This window comes from Orycteropus afer, unplaced genomic scaffold, assembly GCF_000298275.1.
Source record: "Orycteropus afer afer isolate SDZICR_OR568_19922 unplaced genomic scaffold, OryAfe1.0 scaffold00229, whole genome shotgun sequence".
Lineage (NCBI taxonomy): Eukaryota > Metazoa > Chordata > Mammalia > Tubulidentata > Orycteropodidae > Orycteropus > Orycteropus afer.
The window spans coordinates 1,466,453-1,481,845 of record NW_006921816.1 but is presented as its reverse complement, the minus strand read 5'-3'; the positions used below and the strand labels follow the sequence as shown (position 1 = coordinate 1,481,845).

The following is a 15,393-nucleotide window of genomic DNA, read 5'->3' as shown; positions in this document are numbered from 1 at the left end:
TCATACTCTTTTTTGTTTTATTTTATTTTTCCTTGTTTAATTAACTCAGAAATCTTTTCAAGTGTAAATTAACAGCTTCAGGAATGCAGTTTCAAAACAGCAAGGCAGCACATGTACCACGGTGTTCTGTCCCAAGGAAGCCCCACCTTTTCCTATCAATGTACCAATCTAGTATCAATTTAAAACTCATAAATTCTCAAAAGGAAAAAGTGCCTTCTGAGTCACTGCTGCAAACTGGCCCCTGTATTTCTGGCCAAGTGACTGTTAAATTACTGTATTGTGGCATAACTCATGAAAATGCAGAACAATAAAATAATTGATTTGGAAGTGAGGCAAAGTGTTTAGTAAACACAAATAGCCTAAAAAAGATTTCCTACATACAACTCCACACAATGCTGGGGGAACTTACAGTACTTCCTTGTCTTCAGTCTTCAGAATTTGGAGGATCTCTTCTTTTTTTGCTGTTCTGAGGTGCTGAATAAAAGCCAGAAAGCTTCTGACAGCCTCAGCCTTGGAGAGGTTGTCAGGCAATAGGTGCTTTTTGATGGACTGCCAGTGCTTCAAGAGCTGCAAAACAGCACTGCCTCTCACATCTCATTCATAATTCTGAACATTCACATTTCAAAAGTTGTGCTCCCCAAAAATAAAGCTTTCCTTGTATCTGACAAGCAATGAGGCTTTTTGAATCTTACCTCGCTATACCTGATCCCTCCCATTCCTACGCGTATCACCCCTGTGACTCTCAGAGGAAAATATAGACCCTGTGTACAGTTCATCTATAGGTGGACAATGTTTATCTATTACTATTTAGTTCAAAGATAATAGTTAGCTGGTCCTGGGAATATAGGTTATGCCAGGCTTTAACTATCAAGTGAACTTGTGCAGAAGTTCAATGAATAGTAGGCTGTCTTGGAGAGAAAAAGTCTTGCTGAAAATTGTCTCAGGTTTCTAATTTGCCTGTATTTCACTGAAAATAAGTTAGTGCTATAATTTGAGTTCCCTGAAGGTTTGGCAATCCTACTTCCGTAGTGATACTGCCTCGGAAACCCAAGGAGGGGTCGCTATGAGTCGAGGCCGACTTGACGGCAAATAACAACAACAACAACATTCTATGTCTTTAGGAGATCTGGTAGCATAGTGCTTAAGGCATTTGACTGCTAACCAGAAGGCTGGCAGTTCAAACCCACCAGCCACTCCTCCGAAGGAAGACTGGGCAATTTACTTCTGTAGTGATACTGCCTCAGAAATCCAAGGAGGGGTCTCTATGAGTTGGATATAACTCAATGGGAGTGAGTTTGGTTTTTTAGGTTTTATTCTATCTCTTTACTGTATTTTTTGCATGAAATGCAACATTTTACTATTGCTGAAGTATGAATTGTTTCTGTTAAGGGGGACTTCAGAGTGGTTTTTAGATAAAGGATATCTTCACACAAGCTACTGTCATTCTACTGTGGTCTTAAAATTAGTAAGTAGTTCTACTTAATAACATCTCTTGGCTTTGAAACATGCTGAAGAACTTATTTTCGTACCAAAAAAAAAAAAAAAAACAACCTCACTCCTGTCGAGTCGGATCTGACTCACAGCTACTCCTCCTTGGGTTTCTGAGGTGGTATCATTAGGGATTGCCCAACCTGCCTTCCGAGGAGTGGCTGGTGGGTTTGAACCACCAGCCTTCTGGTTAGCAGTCAAATGCCTTAGGCACTATGCTACCAAAGCATGCACAGTTAAGCACTTTTCCCTATTTGTAAAGAATATTAGTGACTTCTAATTCTCTCTTTCTCTTTAATTTCTCAGTCTTCCTGAGAAATCAATAGATACTTATTTTTCCCTTTTCCAAATCTCTCTGGTTAGCTGATCCTAAGAGGATATTCCAAAGCAAAATTTCAGTTGCTCTTAGCTAAAGATTTACCAAGTCATTTCTGAGGTCAGAGAACTGACGAATGTAAATTCAGTTTTTTTGTTTTGCTTTATAGAGTTGCAGTAGTGACATACTGAATTTGGAAAGGCAAATTCTTTAATGATGCAAGTTCTTTAACAATTAAATAATTGTCAAAAATCTAAGATAGTTTTTAATGTTTGGTAACTATGTGGGGAGAAATTAATAGTTCACAGCATAAGAAACATGATTAGTTTCATTAGTCATATTCCTAAATTTCCCATCTCTTACAACATTAGAAAATTACATTGGAACATTAAATGACATTCAGAAGAAAAATAAGTAAGAGAAAAAACAAACTCTGAGAATTTGCTGTTTCATTTTGGTTATCCCCTGCTTTTAATTTGGTAAATTTGAGAAAATATTAAGGGCTTAGTGCCTTATGTTTTAAGGAAATTATATTAATTTCTGATGATTCCACTTTCTGAACACCAGTAATGCCTAAAGGGAATTATTGGTATGGTTCCTCCATACAGAACATGAAGCCAAGTATTTGCTCTCCTGATAAGAAGTTAAATATTAAGAAATGTGGAACCCTAAAGTCATTTCTAGGAGCTCTGGTAGCATAGTGCCTAAGGCACTTGACTGCTAACCAGAAGGCTGGCGGTTCAAACCCACCAGCCAATCCTCGGAAGGAAGGTTGGGCAATCTACTTCAGCAGTGATCCTGCCTCGGAAACCCAAGGAGGGGCCGCTATGAGTCGGGTCCAACTCGAGGGCACACAACAACAACAAAGTCATTTCTGGGGCCATACATCATGACTGATTAATGCAGTATATGAAATTGTTCTTTGTTGGACTACATGTTCTAAAAGGATGTACACTTTGCCTGGGGGATGTGATACCTCATTTCTGCCTACAATTGTATGGGAGGTTGGGACGTGGTAAAGAAATATCCCCTAATATGGCAGAGAGCCTGGCATCCCTTTTAGTCCTCACAGTTATAATCAGAACACTGAGCTCACTAACATATCTCACCTGTGAACATATTGCTGTCGTTGTTGTTGTTATGTGCCGTGGAGTCGGACCCGACTCATAGCGACCCCTCCTTGGGTTTCCGAGGCAGTATCTCTACCGAATAGATTGCCCCATCTTCCTTCCGAGGAGTGGCTGGTGGGTTTGAACCACCAGCCTTCTGGTTACTAAGTGGTAAACATTCAGAATTCAGACCTATATCCCTGCTGTTCATACCATATGCTTCAGCTAACTTCATTAGACTCTTCAACCTCCTGTATTTTTTAAAAAATAAAAAACAGGTGCTATTTTTTAAGAGCTGCCCTTAGGTAATAACATTTTTGTTTGTGATGAGTGAGTGGTATTTACTTGTTAATTTTTATTGTATTGTGCATCATCTCAGATGCAGTGTTATCACAATTCATTAGTGGCTGTTGTTTCCTTATACAGTTTTTCATAGCATGAAGCTGAAGTTTCCATTGGAGGCCCAAGAACAATATAGAATTTCAACCCGTGGTTTTTCCCATATTGATCCACACAGTGTAGTTGCGCACACTTACAGATGGGCATCCTTTACACTCGCTCTGGAAGATCTGCCCCACAATGGGAATTGCTGTGTACTTTGAATCAACTGCTTTAACTATGGATGCAACCTGCTTTCCAGGCATCATTCTTGGTCCAGCTTCAGTTGTCTTCAACTCTAATTTCTGCCTGCATAACCACAGAAGAGAACTTTCACATGACCAGCATTCTTTGGAGTAAACAAGATACTAGTTACCATTCTTTTGACAAACAAGATACTAATTTATCCAAATTGGGTAGGCCATATCTTTCAAACTGGAATATCTCAAGAATTACCGGTGATCCCCAAATAATTACAGTGTCTTTCTGAAGCAACAATTTTGTTCAAAGATTTGGAACAGTAAATTCAGATTTTTTAAATATATGAAAAGAAAATGCAGGGAAGAAAATGTGCCTGGATGCTGAACAAGATATGTTGTGTTAGCTCTTTCTAATTTAGCCCAGTTTTCTGAAAATAATATCTCAATGCAAGCACATGCCACTCATTAACCAAGACAGTTAACAAAACCCAAACCAAACCCATAGCCATCGAGTTGGTTCTGACTCATTACTACCCCCACAGGGTTTCCAAGTCTGTTATTCTTTACGGAAGCAGAATGCCTTATCTTTCTCCCATGGAGCAGCTGGTGGGTTAGAACCACCAACCTTTTGGTAGCAGTCCAATACCTTAACCACAGCGCCACCAGAGTGCCTAACCAAGACAGCAAGGAAATCTTACTTTCCAAAAATAGTTTCAACAATATTTTTGTCCCACATGCTCTTCTTTTGTCACTTTCCTATCGATAGGTAGAATCTACGTCCCTGTCCTTGAACCTGGCCAGGACTCCATGACTGCCCTGACTAATGGATGTGACACTATGTGACTTCCAAAGGCTAGGTCATAAAAAGATTTCAGCTTTCATCTGGCACATTATCAGCATACATGGCTTTGGAGCCTTAGGCTGCCATGGGATAAGTCTGGCTACCTGAAGCTTCCATGCTGAAGGGTCACATGGAGACTAAGAGAGATGTGTGAGGAGCCTCAGTTGTTTGAATCCTCCAAACCCAGGTACCAGATGGGTGAGGGAGCAACCTTCAAATAATTTTTAGCTCTGGCCAGTGACTGTCTGCAACTACATAATAGACACCAAGCAAAGCATGCCTAGGTGGGGCAAGTCAAACCCCAGAATTATAAGATAAAATAATAAAATTATTTTTGTTGCTTTATGCCATTAAATTCGTGATGGTTTGTTATATAGCAATGGAAAACTGATAGACCTGATTAAGCAATTGAGACTATGTATTTCATATGAAAAAATGTAGATGTAATATAGAGCAGGATACAAAATTCTACTCCATGTGAGACTTCAAAAAAATTGTAAGCATTTGTAGCATGGGGCAATCTCCCAAGATTTTGCATTCATTCACCTCTGACATTAGGGTTATTTCAGAGAGAACATTTTAGAAGCAATGGCATAATTTGGTAACATTTAATGCTATGATTTTTTTCTTTTCTGAATTAAAACCTGAAAAAAACACATAACCTTGTACTTGAAATTCTAGTTCTTAATCCTGTGAGAATTATACTGACCAGAGAAATTTTCTCAAATTAAAATAAAAGCATTGAATATTTGTGTTACAAGTCACATAAAAAAATTCTATCACATTTCTTTACGATGGTAGTCGTTATGTATTTTGTTAAAAAATAATCATGGAAATACTGTCATTCTTTAACCTTAACATTAACAAACATTTGACAGAGAAATTAGAAACTAAACTAGAATGAATCAAGTAGTTTGACATTTTAAATTTTAAACTATATTCAATAGATGTTTTTCAACGAAATTCTATTTTAAAAAAATTATTAGGTGCTTACTATGTGCTAGGTAGGAGCTCTGGTGGTGTAATGCCTAAGACATCTGACTGCTAACCAGAAGGCTGGTGGTTCAAATCCACCAGCTACTCCTCAGAAGGAAAATGGGGCAATCTACTTCTGTAGTGATACTGCCTTGGAAACTCAAGGAGGGGTCGCTATGAGTCGGGTCTGACTCCAGACCACATGACAACAACAACAACAACATGTGCTAGGTATTGTAAATGTTATGAAAAATAAAGGTGAAAAAGATATAGTTACAGTTTTCAAGGAGCTAACAATCGAAATGAAGAAGCACTCATAGGAGAATGATAATATACTAAAGAATAACAAAGAAAATAAAAATTTTAGCATTATCTTACTTTGAAACTATTTTCCCCATTACAGTTCGTAGGAAATTCAGCCCCAAAGCATGTATCTCTTCTCCAATCACAGCAATAACAAAGCTATCTTCTATTTTATAGGTGGTAAGAGACGTAGCTTTTGAACTGACACTCAAGACCTAGTAAGAAAGTAAATAAATAATTATTTCTAACAAGTAATTGGTGTTTTTTTCAAAATCATGTTAATCAACAAACTTTTAATCTTAAAAAAAAAACTTCCCTCTCAAACCCTCCCACATGACCCACACCTACAACATATTCAAATAACAGTTTATTCATTTGATAAACTTAAACTAAAAATTGTAATTGTTGCCAAATTATATTCTATATAGTTGTACTCTGTATTACCTTATCCTCCTATCATTTTAAATAAATTTCTGCAAAATGTAATTATTTCAATGCCTCAAACAATACCTGATTTTGGGTTGTAAATCCAGATCTTGCTATTTTGCATGAATTCAAGTCCTTAATTTTCATCACTTTGTCATGATGAGCTTGGTAGGTCACTTTACAATCCCCAGAGATATCTACCTAAAAAGAAAAGTAAGAACATAATGTTTGGGATTCTCCTATGGACCATTTTAATTCTGATGTGAAGTTGCTTGAAAACTGGTAATGTCACTGGGCAAGACTTTTTTCTAGATTCACCAGATAAGAAGACAGGAAGAGTTCAGTATGTTTTTGGAAACATATAGATTCTTTTCCTTTCTCTTTGAGTCTTACAAGGACCTTCTTACTGTCCCTAGAATAACACAGGATTTCCTACTTCTCTCTGATGTCCAATTAGAGTTGGACAAATGATCTTGTCATAAATGAAATTTCTGGTGAATTGTGATCAGGTACAGAAGGAGTTGACTTCCAATGTGGAATCTAGGCTGCATGTGTAAGTGTGTGTGTGTGTGTTTACTTTGACAATTGAGCATAATAAATTCCTAGAAAACTGTGGGATTTATTCAAATTATTAATGGCATCAAAAATTTGAATTTAGGAAAACGTATGTCAGTACAGACACTTCAATTTCTCTGAGCTTGTCCTCATATTCCTGCCAGCACCACACCCAGCCTCTATGCTAGCAAGCTAACCAACGTTCCCTTGGCCTAGCTCTGTGGGGAAGATTTTCTCACCCACTCATGAATTTAGGCTGTGAAATTTGAACTCCAGGCTCAGCCCTGCCCTTGACCACAGGTGTGATACTAGGTGAGCCATTTAATTCCTCCAGTTTAGTCCCTGTTTCTTTGTCTATAAAATGAAAGGAGTTGGCATATGCCAGTGGTTCCCCAAACTGACAATGGATCCAAATTACCCAAGAAAACTGTCAAAATATAGACACTAGGGTTCTCATTAATCTACTGAATCAGAATCTCTGGGATGAGTCCAAAGAATCCATATTCTTAATAGGTCCCTCGTGGGATGGTGGTGCATAGTGATGAATGGAAATACTGGAATAATCTCTAAAGTTTCTGTATCTCTTGTTGTTGTTGTTGTTATGTGCCATCGAGTCGGCCCCAACTCATAGCGACCCCTCCTTGGGTTTCCGAGGCAGTATCACTACGGAAGTAGGATTGCCCAACCTTCCTTCCGAGGAGTGGCTGGTGGGTTTGAACCGCCAGTCTTCTGGTTAGCAGTCAAGTACCTTAGGCACTAATCTACCAGAGCTCCTTCTGTATCTCTAGCATTCAGTTATTCTATAAATTCTCTTAGTATAACTAATTCTATTCCCCTTACTTTGTATTCAAGCAATAATATATTGGGATAAACAGCAATACTTCATATGTAAATGAAACTTGACCACACAACTCACCTTGCAGATCATTATTATGATATCAACTTTTTTACTGAATTTCCACAAAATAAAAATCCATATAAACAATCTTGGTTACCCCATTGTTAGAGATGTTGTTAGCAGCTGTCCAGTCTATTTTGATGCATAGCAACCCCATGTGGCAGACTAGAACAGCTCCAAAGAGCTTTCTAAGCTATGTCCTTCTTCCAGAGAGCAGCTGAGGGGGTTCAAACCCCTAACCTTTCCATTAGTAGTTGAACACTTAACCCTTGCGCCACCTATGCTCCTTGTTAAAGAAGATGCTGAATCATTAATAATATTCGTAAGTACCTCATTGGTCATTCCAGAGCTTAACTGCATCTGAAATAGGCTAGCCAGACCTCTCTTGAGATTTTCTATGGCTACTGGCTCATTTTGATATGAGTAGAACTCTTTGACCTAGGAGGAAAAAGAGGACAAGTTTAAATGAAGCATCAGTTATCAGATTGGATTTAATGAGTGGTTGTTGTTGTGCTGTTTTTGTTATGTGCCGTGGAGTCGGACCCAACTCATAGCGACCGCTTCTTGGGTTTCTGAGGCAGTATCACTACGGAAGTAGATTGCCCCATCTTCCTTCCGAGGAGTGGCTGGTGGGTTTGAACTGCCAACCTTATGGTTAGCAGTCAAATGTCTTAGGCACTACGCTACCAGAGCTCCTTAGTGAGTGGTAGTAAAGTGGTAGTAAAGGTCATATTCTCACCCCTATTAACTCTGGGAGGACAAGCTCTGTTTTTCCATAGCTGGCATTTCTTTTTAAGAAAGATACATTTTAAACTTCTAAGATGCTGAATTATCAGAATATGGAATTTAGGGAGAATGATAATGAAGGCTCTGAACATGGTGGGTACAGTAGGTAAGGGAACAGAGTACTAAGATAGCTGGGATTTCTATGAAAGCAAAAAGGGCCATTCTTTTGGAGCACATCAGCATGTCAATCTGCAAACCTGCTTGTAACAAAAACTAGCCAAGGTTAAAAATAACAGCACACAAAAAGGTCTTGGAAGAGAATGGCAACCACCAGCCTTGAGACTCGTGAGATGGCACAGCCCATAAAGGCTATGACAAGAGCCCAGGCATGACCATATGCCCATGGACAAAATTCCATATGGGTGACGTTTTCTTGCCCTCAACATGAGCAGTCATGTTGCCTTGGTTACAAAGAGATACAGAAGCTCGGAAGAGTTGAGTTTAAGATTACTACCACTTCACCACCTGTGACGGCAGGGAGTACCGCTTCACCACCTGCCCAGGCACTGCTTTGAGATTTCTTTTTGAAATCAAGGAAGAGAGGTTGAGATGAGGAAAGTGACCTTGATTTAGCAGCAGTAGAGACGTAAATGACTTAGCTTAGCTTTGTTTCATCCTATATATTTATAGGCACAGGGATAACAGTGTCTTATACCATTTTGATAACTTAGCTCACTTTTAAGGATAAAAATACAAAGAGAATTTTCTGGAAACCAACCTGCTATTTTTCACTTTGTATTAACTACAAATGTATCACACAATTCAGAAATCAAGTGTAGAATGATATCTTCTATGTTAAAATTTCTTGAAAAAATTTCACTGTCTATGATAATTATAGCTGAGCATTTCGACTAGAAATATCCTGTCTTCCTATTTCTCTTGAAAACCGACCACGGCGTCTCCAAGTGATACAGAAAGCTCGATAATTATCCAATGAACTCAGTTAATAGCCGATTTGAATGACTCAGCCTACCTAAAAACTCATGTCTCAGAGAAGAAAACATTTTACCTGAGTTATCCAAATAACTGCCTCAAATCACTATTTTTACTTTCTACTTACATTCTGTCTGGTGACATGTTTACTAGGTACCTTAGCAGGCAATCCATTTTTGTCACTGCAATAGATGAACCTATAAATGTTGGAATGGTTTTTGTCCTGGTTAAAAAGGAACTGGAATAGTGACCTCAGCGTCTGAAAATCCTTGGTGTCATATTCTCAAACAAATCACTGGCAATTCCTCAGACTCAAGCCTGAGTTTTTAACGTACTGTTTTGTAAACTGGGTCTTCTTTCCTTTGATAATCACAGAGCCACTTCCTTTTCAAAATATCTGGTGGTATGATATCTACAGAATTACAATGACTATTACCTGCTGTCATTGAGTCTATTTTGACTCATGGTGATCCCATGTGTGTCAGAGTAGAAATGTGCTCCATAGTGTTTCCAATGGCTGATTTTTCGGAAGGATATCACCAGACCTTTCCTCAGAGGAACGTCTGGGTGGATTTGAATCTCCAACCTTTTGGTTAGCAACCCAGCACGTTAGCCATTTATGCTACCCAGAAACTCCATAGTGACTATTAGAGGTTCATAGCTGGGTCACTTGAGTTTGGAAACAGAATTGGTCACATGGTGGCAATGTGCTTATGCCCATGGCCCAGACCTCCTTGCCTTGAATTTTAAAAAGACTTTAGAAGGCAAGAGGTGCCATTAAACTCACTGCCATGGAGTCAATTCAGACCCACAGTGACCTTATAGGAAAGAGTAGAAGTGCTAGACCTCTGTGGAAGCCGACTGCTTCATCTTTCTTCTGTAGAGCAGACAGTGGTTTCAACTTGCTGACCTTTTGGTTACCCTGCAAATGTTTTAACCACTGGGCTACTGGAGCTCCTCAGAGGTGTCATTAAGTGGGAAAAACATCTGTAGTATCATCCTTAACCTCACCTCCAGTCTACAAAATGTGTCTGAACTGTTTAGAAAGTTTTACCTAAAATTTCAGGTAATTTCAGTTCTCAGATTTAGTCATTGGATTACATATAAGGTCAAACACTCTTCAACTACTGGATCGTGATGTCTAGGTCAGTAAGGAAATGGTGTTAGAGTCTGCTTTTTTTGTTTTGTTTTTTTCTTTTTCTTTTTTTCCCCTGGCAGGCTGAACAATGCAAACTGTGAGACAGAAAGAGAAATTGAATTTTTTTCTTCATTCTTTCTATTTGCATTTATTGTTAGTCTGGAATAAAGAAGTGGGCACTTTTCGTTGTCATTTTTATAACAACTACCTCTGGGACTTAAATTATTTCTTTAGTGCCCACCAATAAGATCCAAAGTAAATCTCCTGTTAACTAAGTTTCAGAACTATCTTAGAAGTGAACTGGCTTGCAATTAAAAGAAGAAGAAGAAAGTTAGTACTTTGCAGCTCAGTCCACCTAATAATTAATCTTAAATTCACTATTTCACAATGGGAACTGAGTAAGCTTTATTACATCCAGGCCATAAAATCGATTACTTTATGCAGTACTGAAATGAGTTCTGAACATCCAAGAGCACAGGACTCTTATCTAAATTCACAGTTCTCAGTGCTTCCAGAGAGCTACAACAGGCGCAAGCTGGTTACACACTAAGCCTTTTAACCCAGGGAAACCATGCAGAGGGAGATGAAAGGACTGTGGGGAAAGAGAAACAGTGCCTCTCCTACTCAAATTTCAATGGTCCCTTTTCCCTTGGAGTCAGTAGGCATCATTCATCATTTTTCCCCAGGAAGAGTATGCCTCTCTGTGAAGATTCCATTAATTTGTATATATGTATATTTAAGACTAAGAGAAAGTAAAATTCCATCAACTGGCCAAACAGTATAATTAAACAGAAAAGATCGTAGTCATGTTATCTGTTTTACTTGGCTGGAACTAAATCACTAAACGTATCTTCAATATGCATCAAAGAGCAAAGCTAGGAAATGACATATTGCAGAACAAACAAGTGAAACAGATGAGAAAGTAGAAGGCTTTCAAGGGGTCACATTTTTTTTGGTGGCTCAGTGTGGGTACAGAGTCATACTGCCAGATACAAAGAGCACATCAATGCCTTGAAACAACAGAAAACAAAGGGCAGGCTCACCTGCCAGTTTGCTAATTTAATCAATGCAGACAGTCAAAATCAGAAATGGAAATCTGGTAGTTATCCAGTTAATTGGATTAGTATTTCAGACTAGAAAAGAATCCACAATATAGCTTGAGGCATCTTCTGCTTGTCAGTGTTAATAAGCTTAACCAGATAAGCTGTCACATTCCCAACTTGATTTATGATTTGTTGATGAAACTAAAGAGTCATTTCCAAACACTTATGTGAGGAAGATGATAGGACATGGGGTGGGGGTGGGGGGAGAAAAAAAATGTGTGTAAGGAATATGCATCTATGTATTTTGAGGGATGTCCTTTTATCATGCAAATATATGGGCCTAAAATGGGGGCCTATGGAAAGAGGAAAAATACATGCTAATGAGCATCCTTGAAGTCACAGAAATTTGTGGGAGTAAAGCTAAGTTGGAACCTAGGGTAGAAAATACTCTCTAAGAAAATTGTTGATCAACAGTTTAGCCAATCTTATGATTTCTCACAGTAAACTGAAATTATAGTTAAGTAATGTCCTTTCTGACAGTAATGTGGCTAAAAATACCACATGGTTTCTCACTCTCCAGGGTCACTTTTTTTTCCTACAAGTACTTTATCATATAATTGAAAGATATCACAGTGTACTTTAATCTGTGGCTTCAGTAAATCATCACAGCTCTAGAACTGGCATGTTGGAGCCACTGAAATAATGATGTGGCAGCTCCATTGCAGCCTTTGAACACTGAGGGAACTGTGTCCTTTATGTGTGTAACAAAAGACTTTGTACTCAGCTGCCACTCAAGGAGCTATAAAGTCTTTGGTTGTCATTAAGATTATAAATGCAATTAATATTTTATGGTCATAGTGTCTTGCTTCATTGGAGGCCTGGAGGAGAAAATAGCAGTATTTTATGTTAACAAACTTGTAACATATACAAGTAAAGTGAGAGAACAGATATGATGAAGAACAAAATAAGGAATACTACAAGTCAACCAAAAAGGCAGTATTTTCTCAAATACTTTCCAGCTAGAAGACAGTATTACATGGAGATTTTGACCATGGACTTTGAAATTAAACCCTCTATTTCAGATCAGCTCCACCACTTGCTACTTGTGTGTTCCTAGGCAAATTTCTTAAGTTCTCTTAACTTTGATTTCCTTGTCCATTATAAGAGGATGACAATACAATTCCTGCTGCTTATTGCTGTTATGAAAGAAAAGATAATTCATGTAATGCTTCAATCACAGCCTGGCACATAGTAAGTGCTAAGCATATTTTAACTATTATTAAGCAACAACAATAGTAATAATAAAAATGTTCTCAAAGTTCAACTCATTGTAGCCCTATATCACCTTATTAATTCATTTATTTATTTTACAAAACATTCCTACTATGAACAAGTTGCTAACTATACAGAAGACAAAGTTGCTGCCCAGAAGCAGCTTACTCTGAATGGGAATGGCTGACCTAATACACTGTGATAAAAGCATCCGTAGAAATAAGCCCAGGGGCTCTGTGGTTAGGGAGGATGTTGGGAAAGTCTTCAGAGTAAATTAAGTCAGTCAGTGCAAGGCATGGTTCTGGGCTTGATGGGAAGAGATGGAGTGGAGGAGGGCGAAACGGAGGAGGATCAGAATGAAATATAAAGAGGAATGGAAATTTTTCTCTACCAAAACTAAAATCAAACAATGAACACAAATGACCAAAAGAAAAGTGAAAAGGGCCATGAGTGAATGGCAGAGAGCTCAGATACTTTAAGAGAGGGATAGTTATTTCCGGATAGCTGGAATGGTGAAAATTTATCAAAGAAAGGGCCTATGGAGAAAAGCCTAAAGCATGAGAATATTTTGACAAGTGGCAGATGAAGAGAAAGCATCCCTGAAGTTGGTGATTCATACTAATTGCAGGAGACGTGACAACAAAAAATTCTTTCGTGTGAGTCCCCTTTTAATATTTTATAAAAATGTGCATCATGACTAGCAGTACATCAGCTTTCTGAAATATATTATTATTTTTTTTTGCAGTGTTCCTTCCTCTCCCCCCCCACTGAAACATATTATTTTAATATATTTGTTTTTATATTTATTTAAAATATTAAGTAAACTTTAAGTGTATTGTTCTTTTTTTTCCTCCAGTTTCTTCCTCTGCATTGATCATTGTATGATTGGCATGAAATCTTAATTTTAGAGATGTACAGATCCCTTTCTGTTTCTCTACTGTGCTTCCTGAAATTGAGCTCTTATTAGTGATGCACTTTTGTGTATTTTTTCCTTTGAAGATATTCTTCTCTCCTCTCTGCTGATTGACAGTAGAATATCTGTATTTTTATTACCCCAAATATGCTGTTGTTGTTGTTGTTGTTGTTATGTGCCCTCGAGTCAGACCTGACTCATAGAGACCCCTCCTTGGGTTTCCGAGGCAGTATCACTACGAAAGTAGATTGCCCCATTTTCCTTCCCAGGAGTGGCTGGTGGGTTTGAACCACCAGCCTTCTGGTTAGCAGTCAAGTGCCTTAGGCACTACGCTATCAGAGCTCCCCCCTAAATATGTAATGCCTAATAATTCATGCCACTCCTCGGAAGGAAGGTTGGGCAATCCTACTTCCGTAGTGATACTGCCTCGGAAACCCAAGGAGGGGTCGCTATGAGTCAGGGCTGACTCGATGGCACATAACAACAACAACAATAATTCATGAGAACTCTGGTAGCATAGTGCCTAAGGCACTTGACTGCTAACCAGAAGGCTGGCGGTTCAAACCCAACAGCCACTCCTCGGAAGGAAGATGGGGCAATACACTTCCGTAGTGATACTGCCTCAGAAACCCAAGGGACGGGTCGCTGTGAGTCGGTGCCGATTCGACGGCACATAACAACAACAACAATAATTCATGGGTTACTATTGCTTTTCAATTCCAAATGTTAAGATTACCTTGATAGACTACAATCAAAGCACAAGTAATGTACACTTAAAGAATTTCCTGAGATTTCCAAATTCACTACCTTAATACATACAATGCTAGTCAAAGTCATAGAGTTTTTTTTTTTTTTTTCAATAATCTCTAAACACTTTTCTAAAAATTCAGCTCTACTTTAGGAATATCACACCCATTCAAAGGCTTTAACTTTGTTCTTCAGTGAGATATTGACTATCTTGTGACAAGTTGCTATCACTTATCTAAATTACATCCTTTCATTCACATTATTTGTCTAATTTCCTGGATTTACCCCATCATGCTATAAGAATTTGTCATGTTATACTATCTTAATAATCCTTCCTAATTTGACTCAGAATGCCCCTTTAATAATGTCAGCCATCAAATAAATACTTGAATCTACTACAAAGGTTTCCATAAAAATTACTAAAAAATGTAAGGGAATTCAATGTCTTTATTTCTGAAATATTTAATTTCTAACTTCCAATTTCATTAGTTCTTGAAAAAAATCCATTTAGTATAAAAGTAATGAACACTGCCACCTCAAAGTCATATCTATTGGAAGAAAGAAAAATATGAAGTTGGAGGAAAAAAGATGTGAGACCCCCAAAAATCACATTTACCTTTCCATGGAATAAATGAAGAAGCACAGGTCTTTGCAAAGCTTCCAGGTTTTCTTTTCCTATGATTTGGGGTGTATTTTTTCCTTTGAAGATGTTCTTCTCTCCTCTCTGCTGATTGACGTTTTCCACATTCACATCATTTATCTGAAATCATGGAAGCAAATCTATTAGGAAAAAAATGTGCTATGTTTGTTTCCATAGAAGTCTCTTAGAAAATAAACTGGTAAAGGTATAAACAAGGTGAGGCCATAATTTTTCTGTCATTTTTCTTTCCATGCTTCTAGGAACCTAGCCATTAACTTTAAAAGAATAGAGAAAATATTCAAAAGTTAAATATTTGAATTAGGTAAAAATATTGATATTTAAGGAAATCTGTGACTTCAGTCTTACAGCAACTGTGACTTGGATATGGCTCTTCTTTGCCATTATTCCTCTCTATTCATTCTGAACTCTTCC

At 38.0% G+C, this 15,393-nt stretch overlaps 1 protein-coding gene across 1 annotated transcript in view; it reads right to left on the bottom strand.

Moving 5' to 3' along the window:
* LOC103203787 (microsomal triglyceride transfer protein) overlaps window positions 1–15,393 on the bottom strand; it is a 77,438-nt gene that overhangs the window by 53,853 nt on the left and 8,192 nt on the right. The window contains exons 3-8 of the mRNA XM_007948869.1: window positions 14,938–15,081; window positions 7,820–7,927; window positions 6,121–6,237; window positions 5,686–5,825; window positions 3,450–3,600; window positions 410–567 (exon numbers count right to left, since the gene is read on the bottom strand). Coding sequence (XP_007947060.1) covers window positions 410–567; window positions 3,450–3,600; window positions 5,686–5,825; window positions 6,121–6,237; window positions 7,820–7,927; window positions 14,938–15,081 — 818 coding nt within the window. The remainder of the gene's footprint in view (window positions 1–409; window positions 568–3,449; window positions 3,601–5,685; window positions 5,826–6,120; window positions 6,238–7,819; window positions 7,928–14,937; window positions 15,082–15,393) is intronic.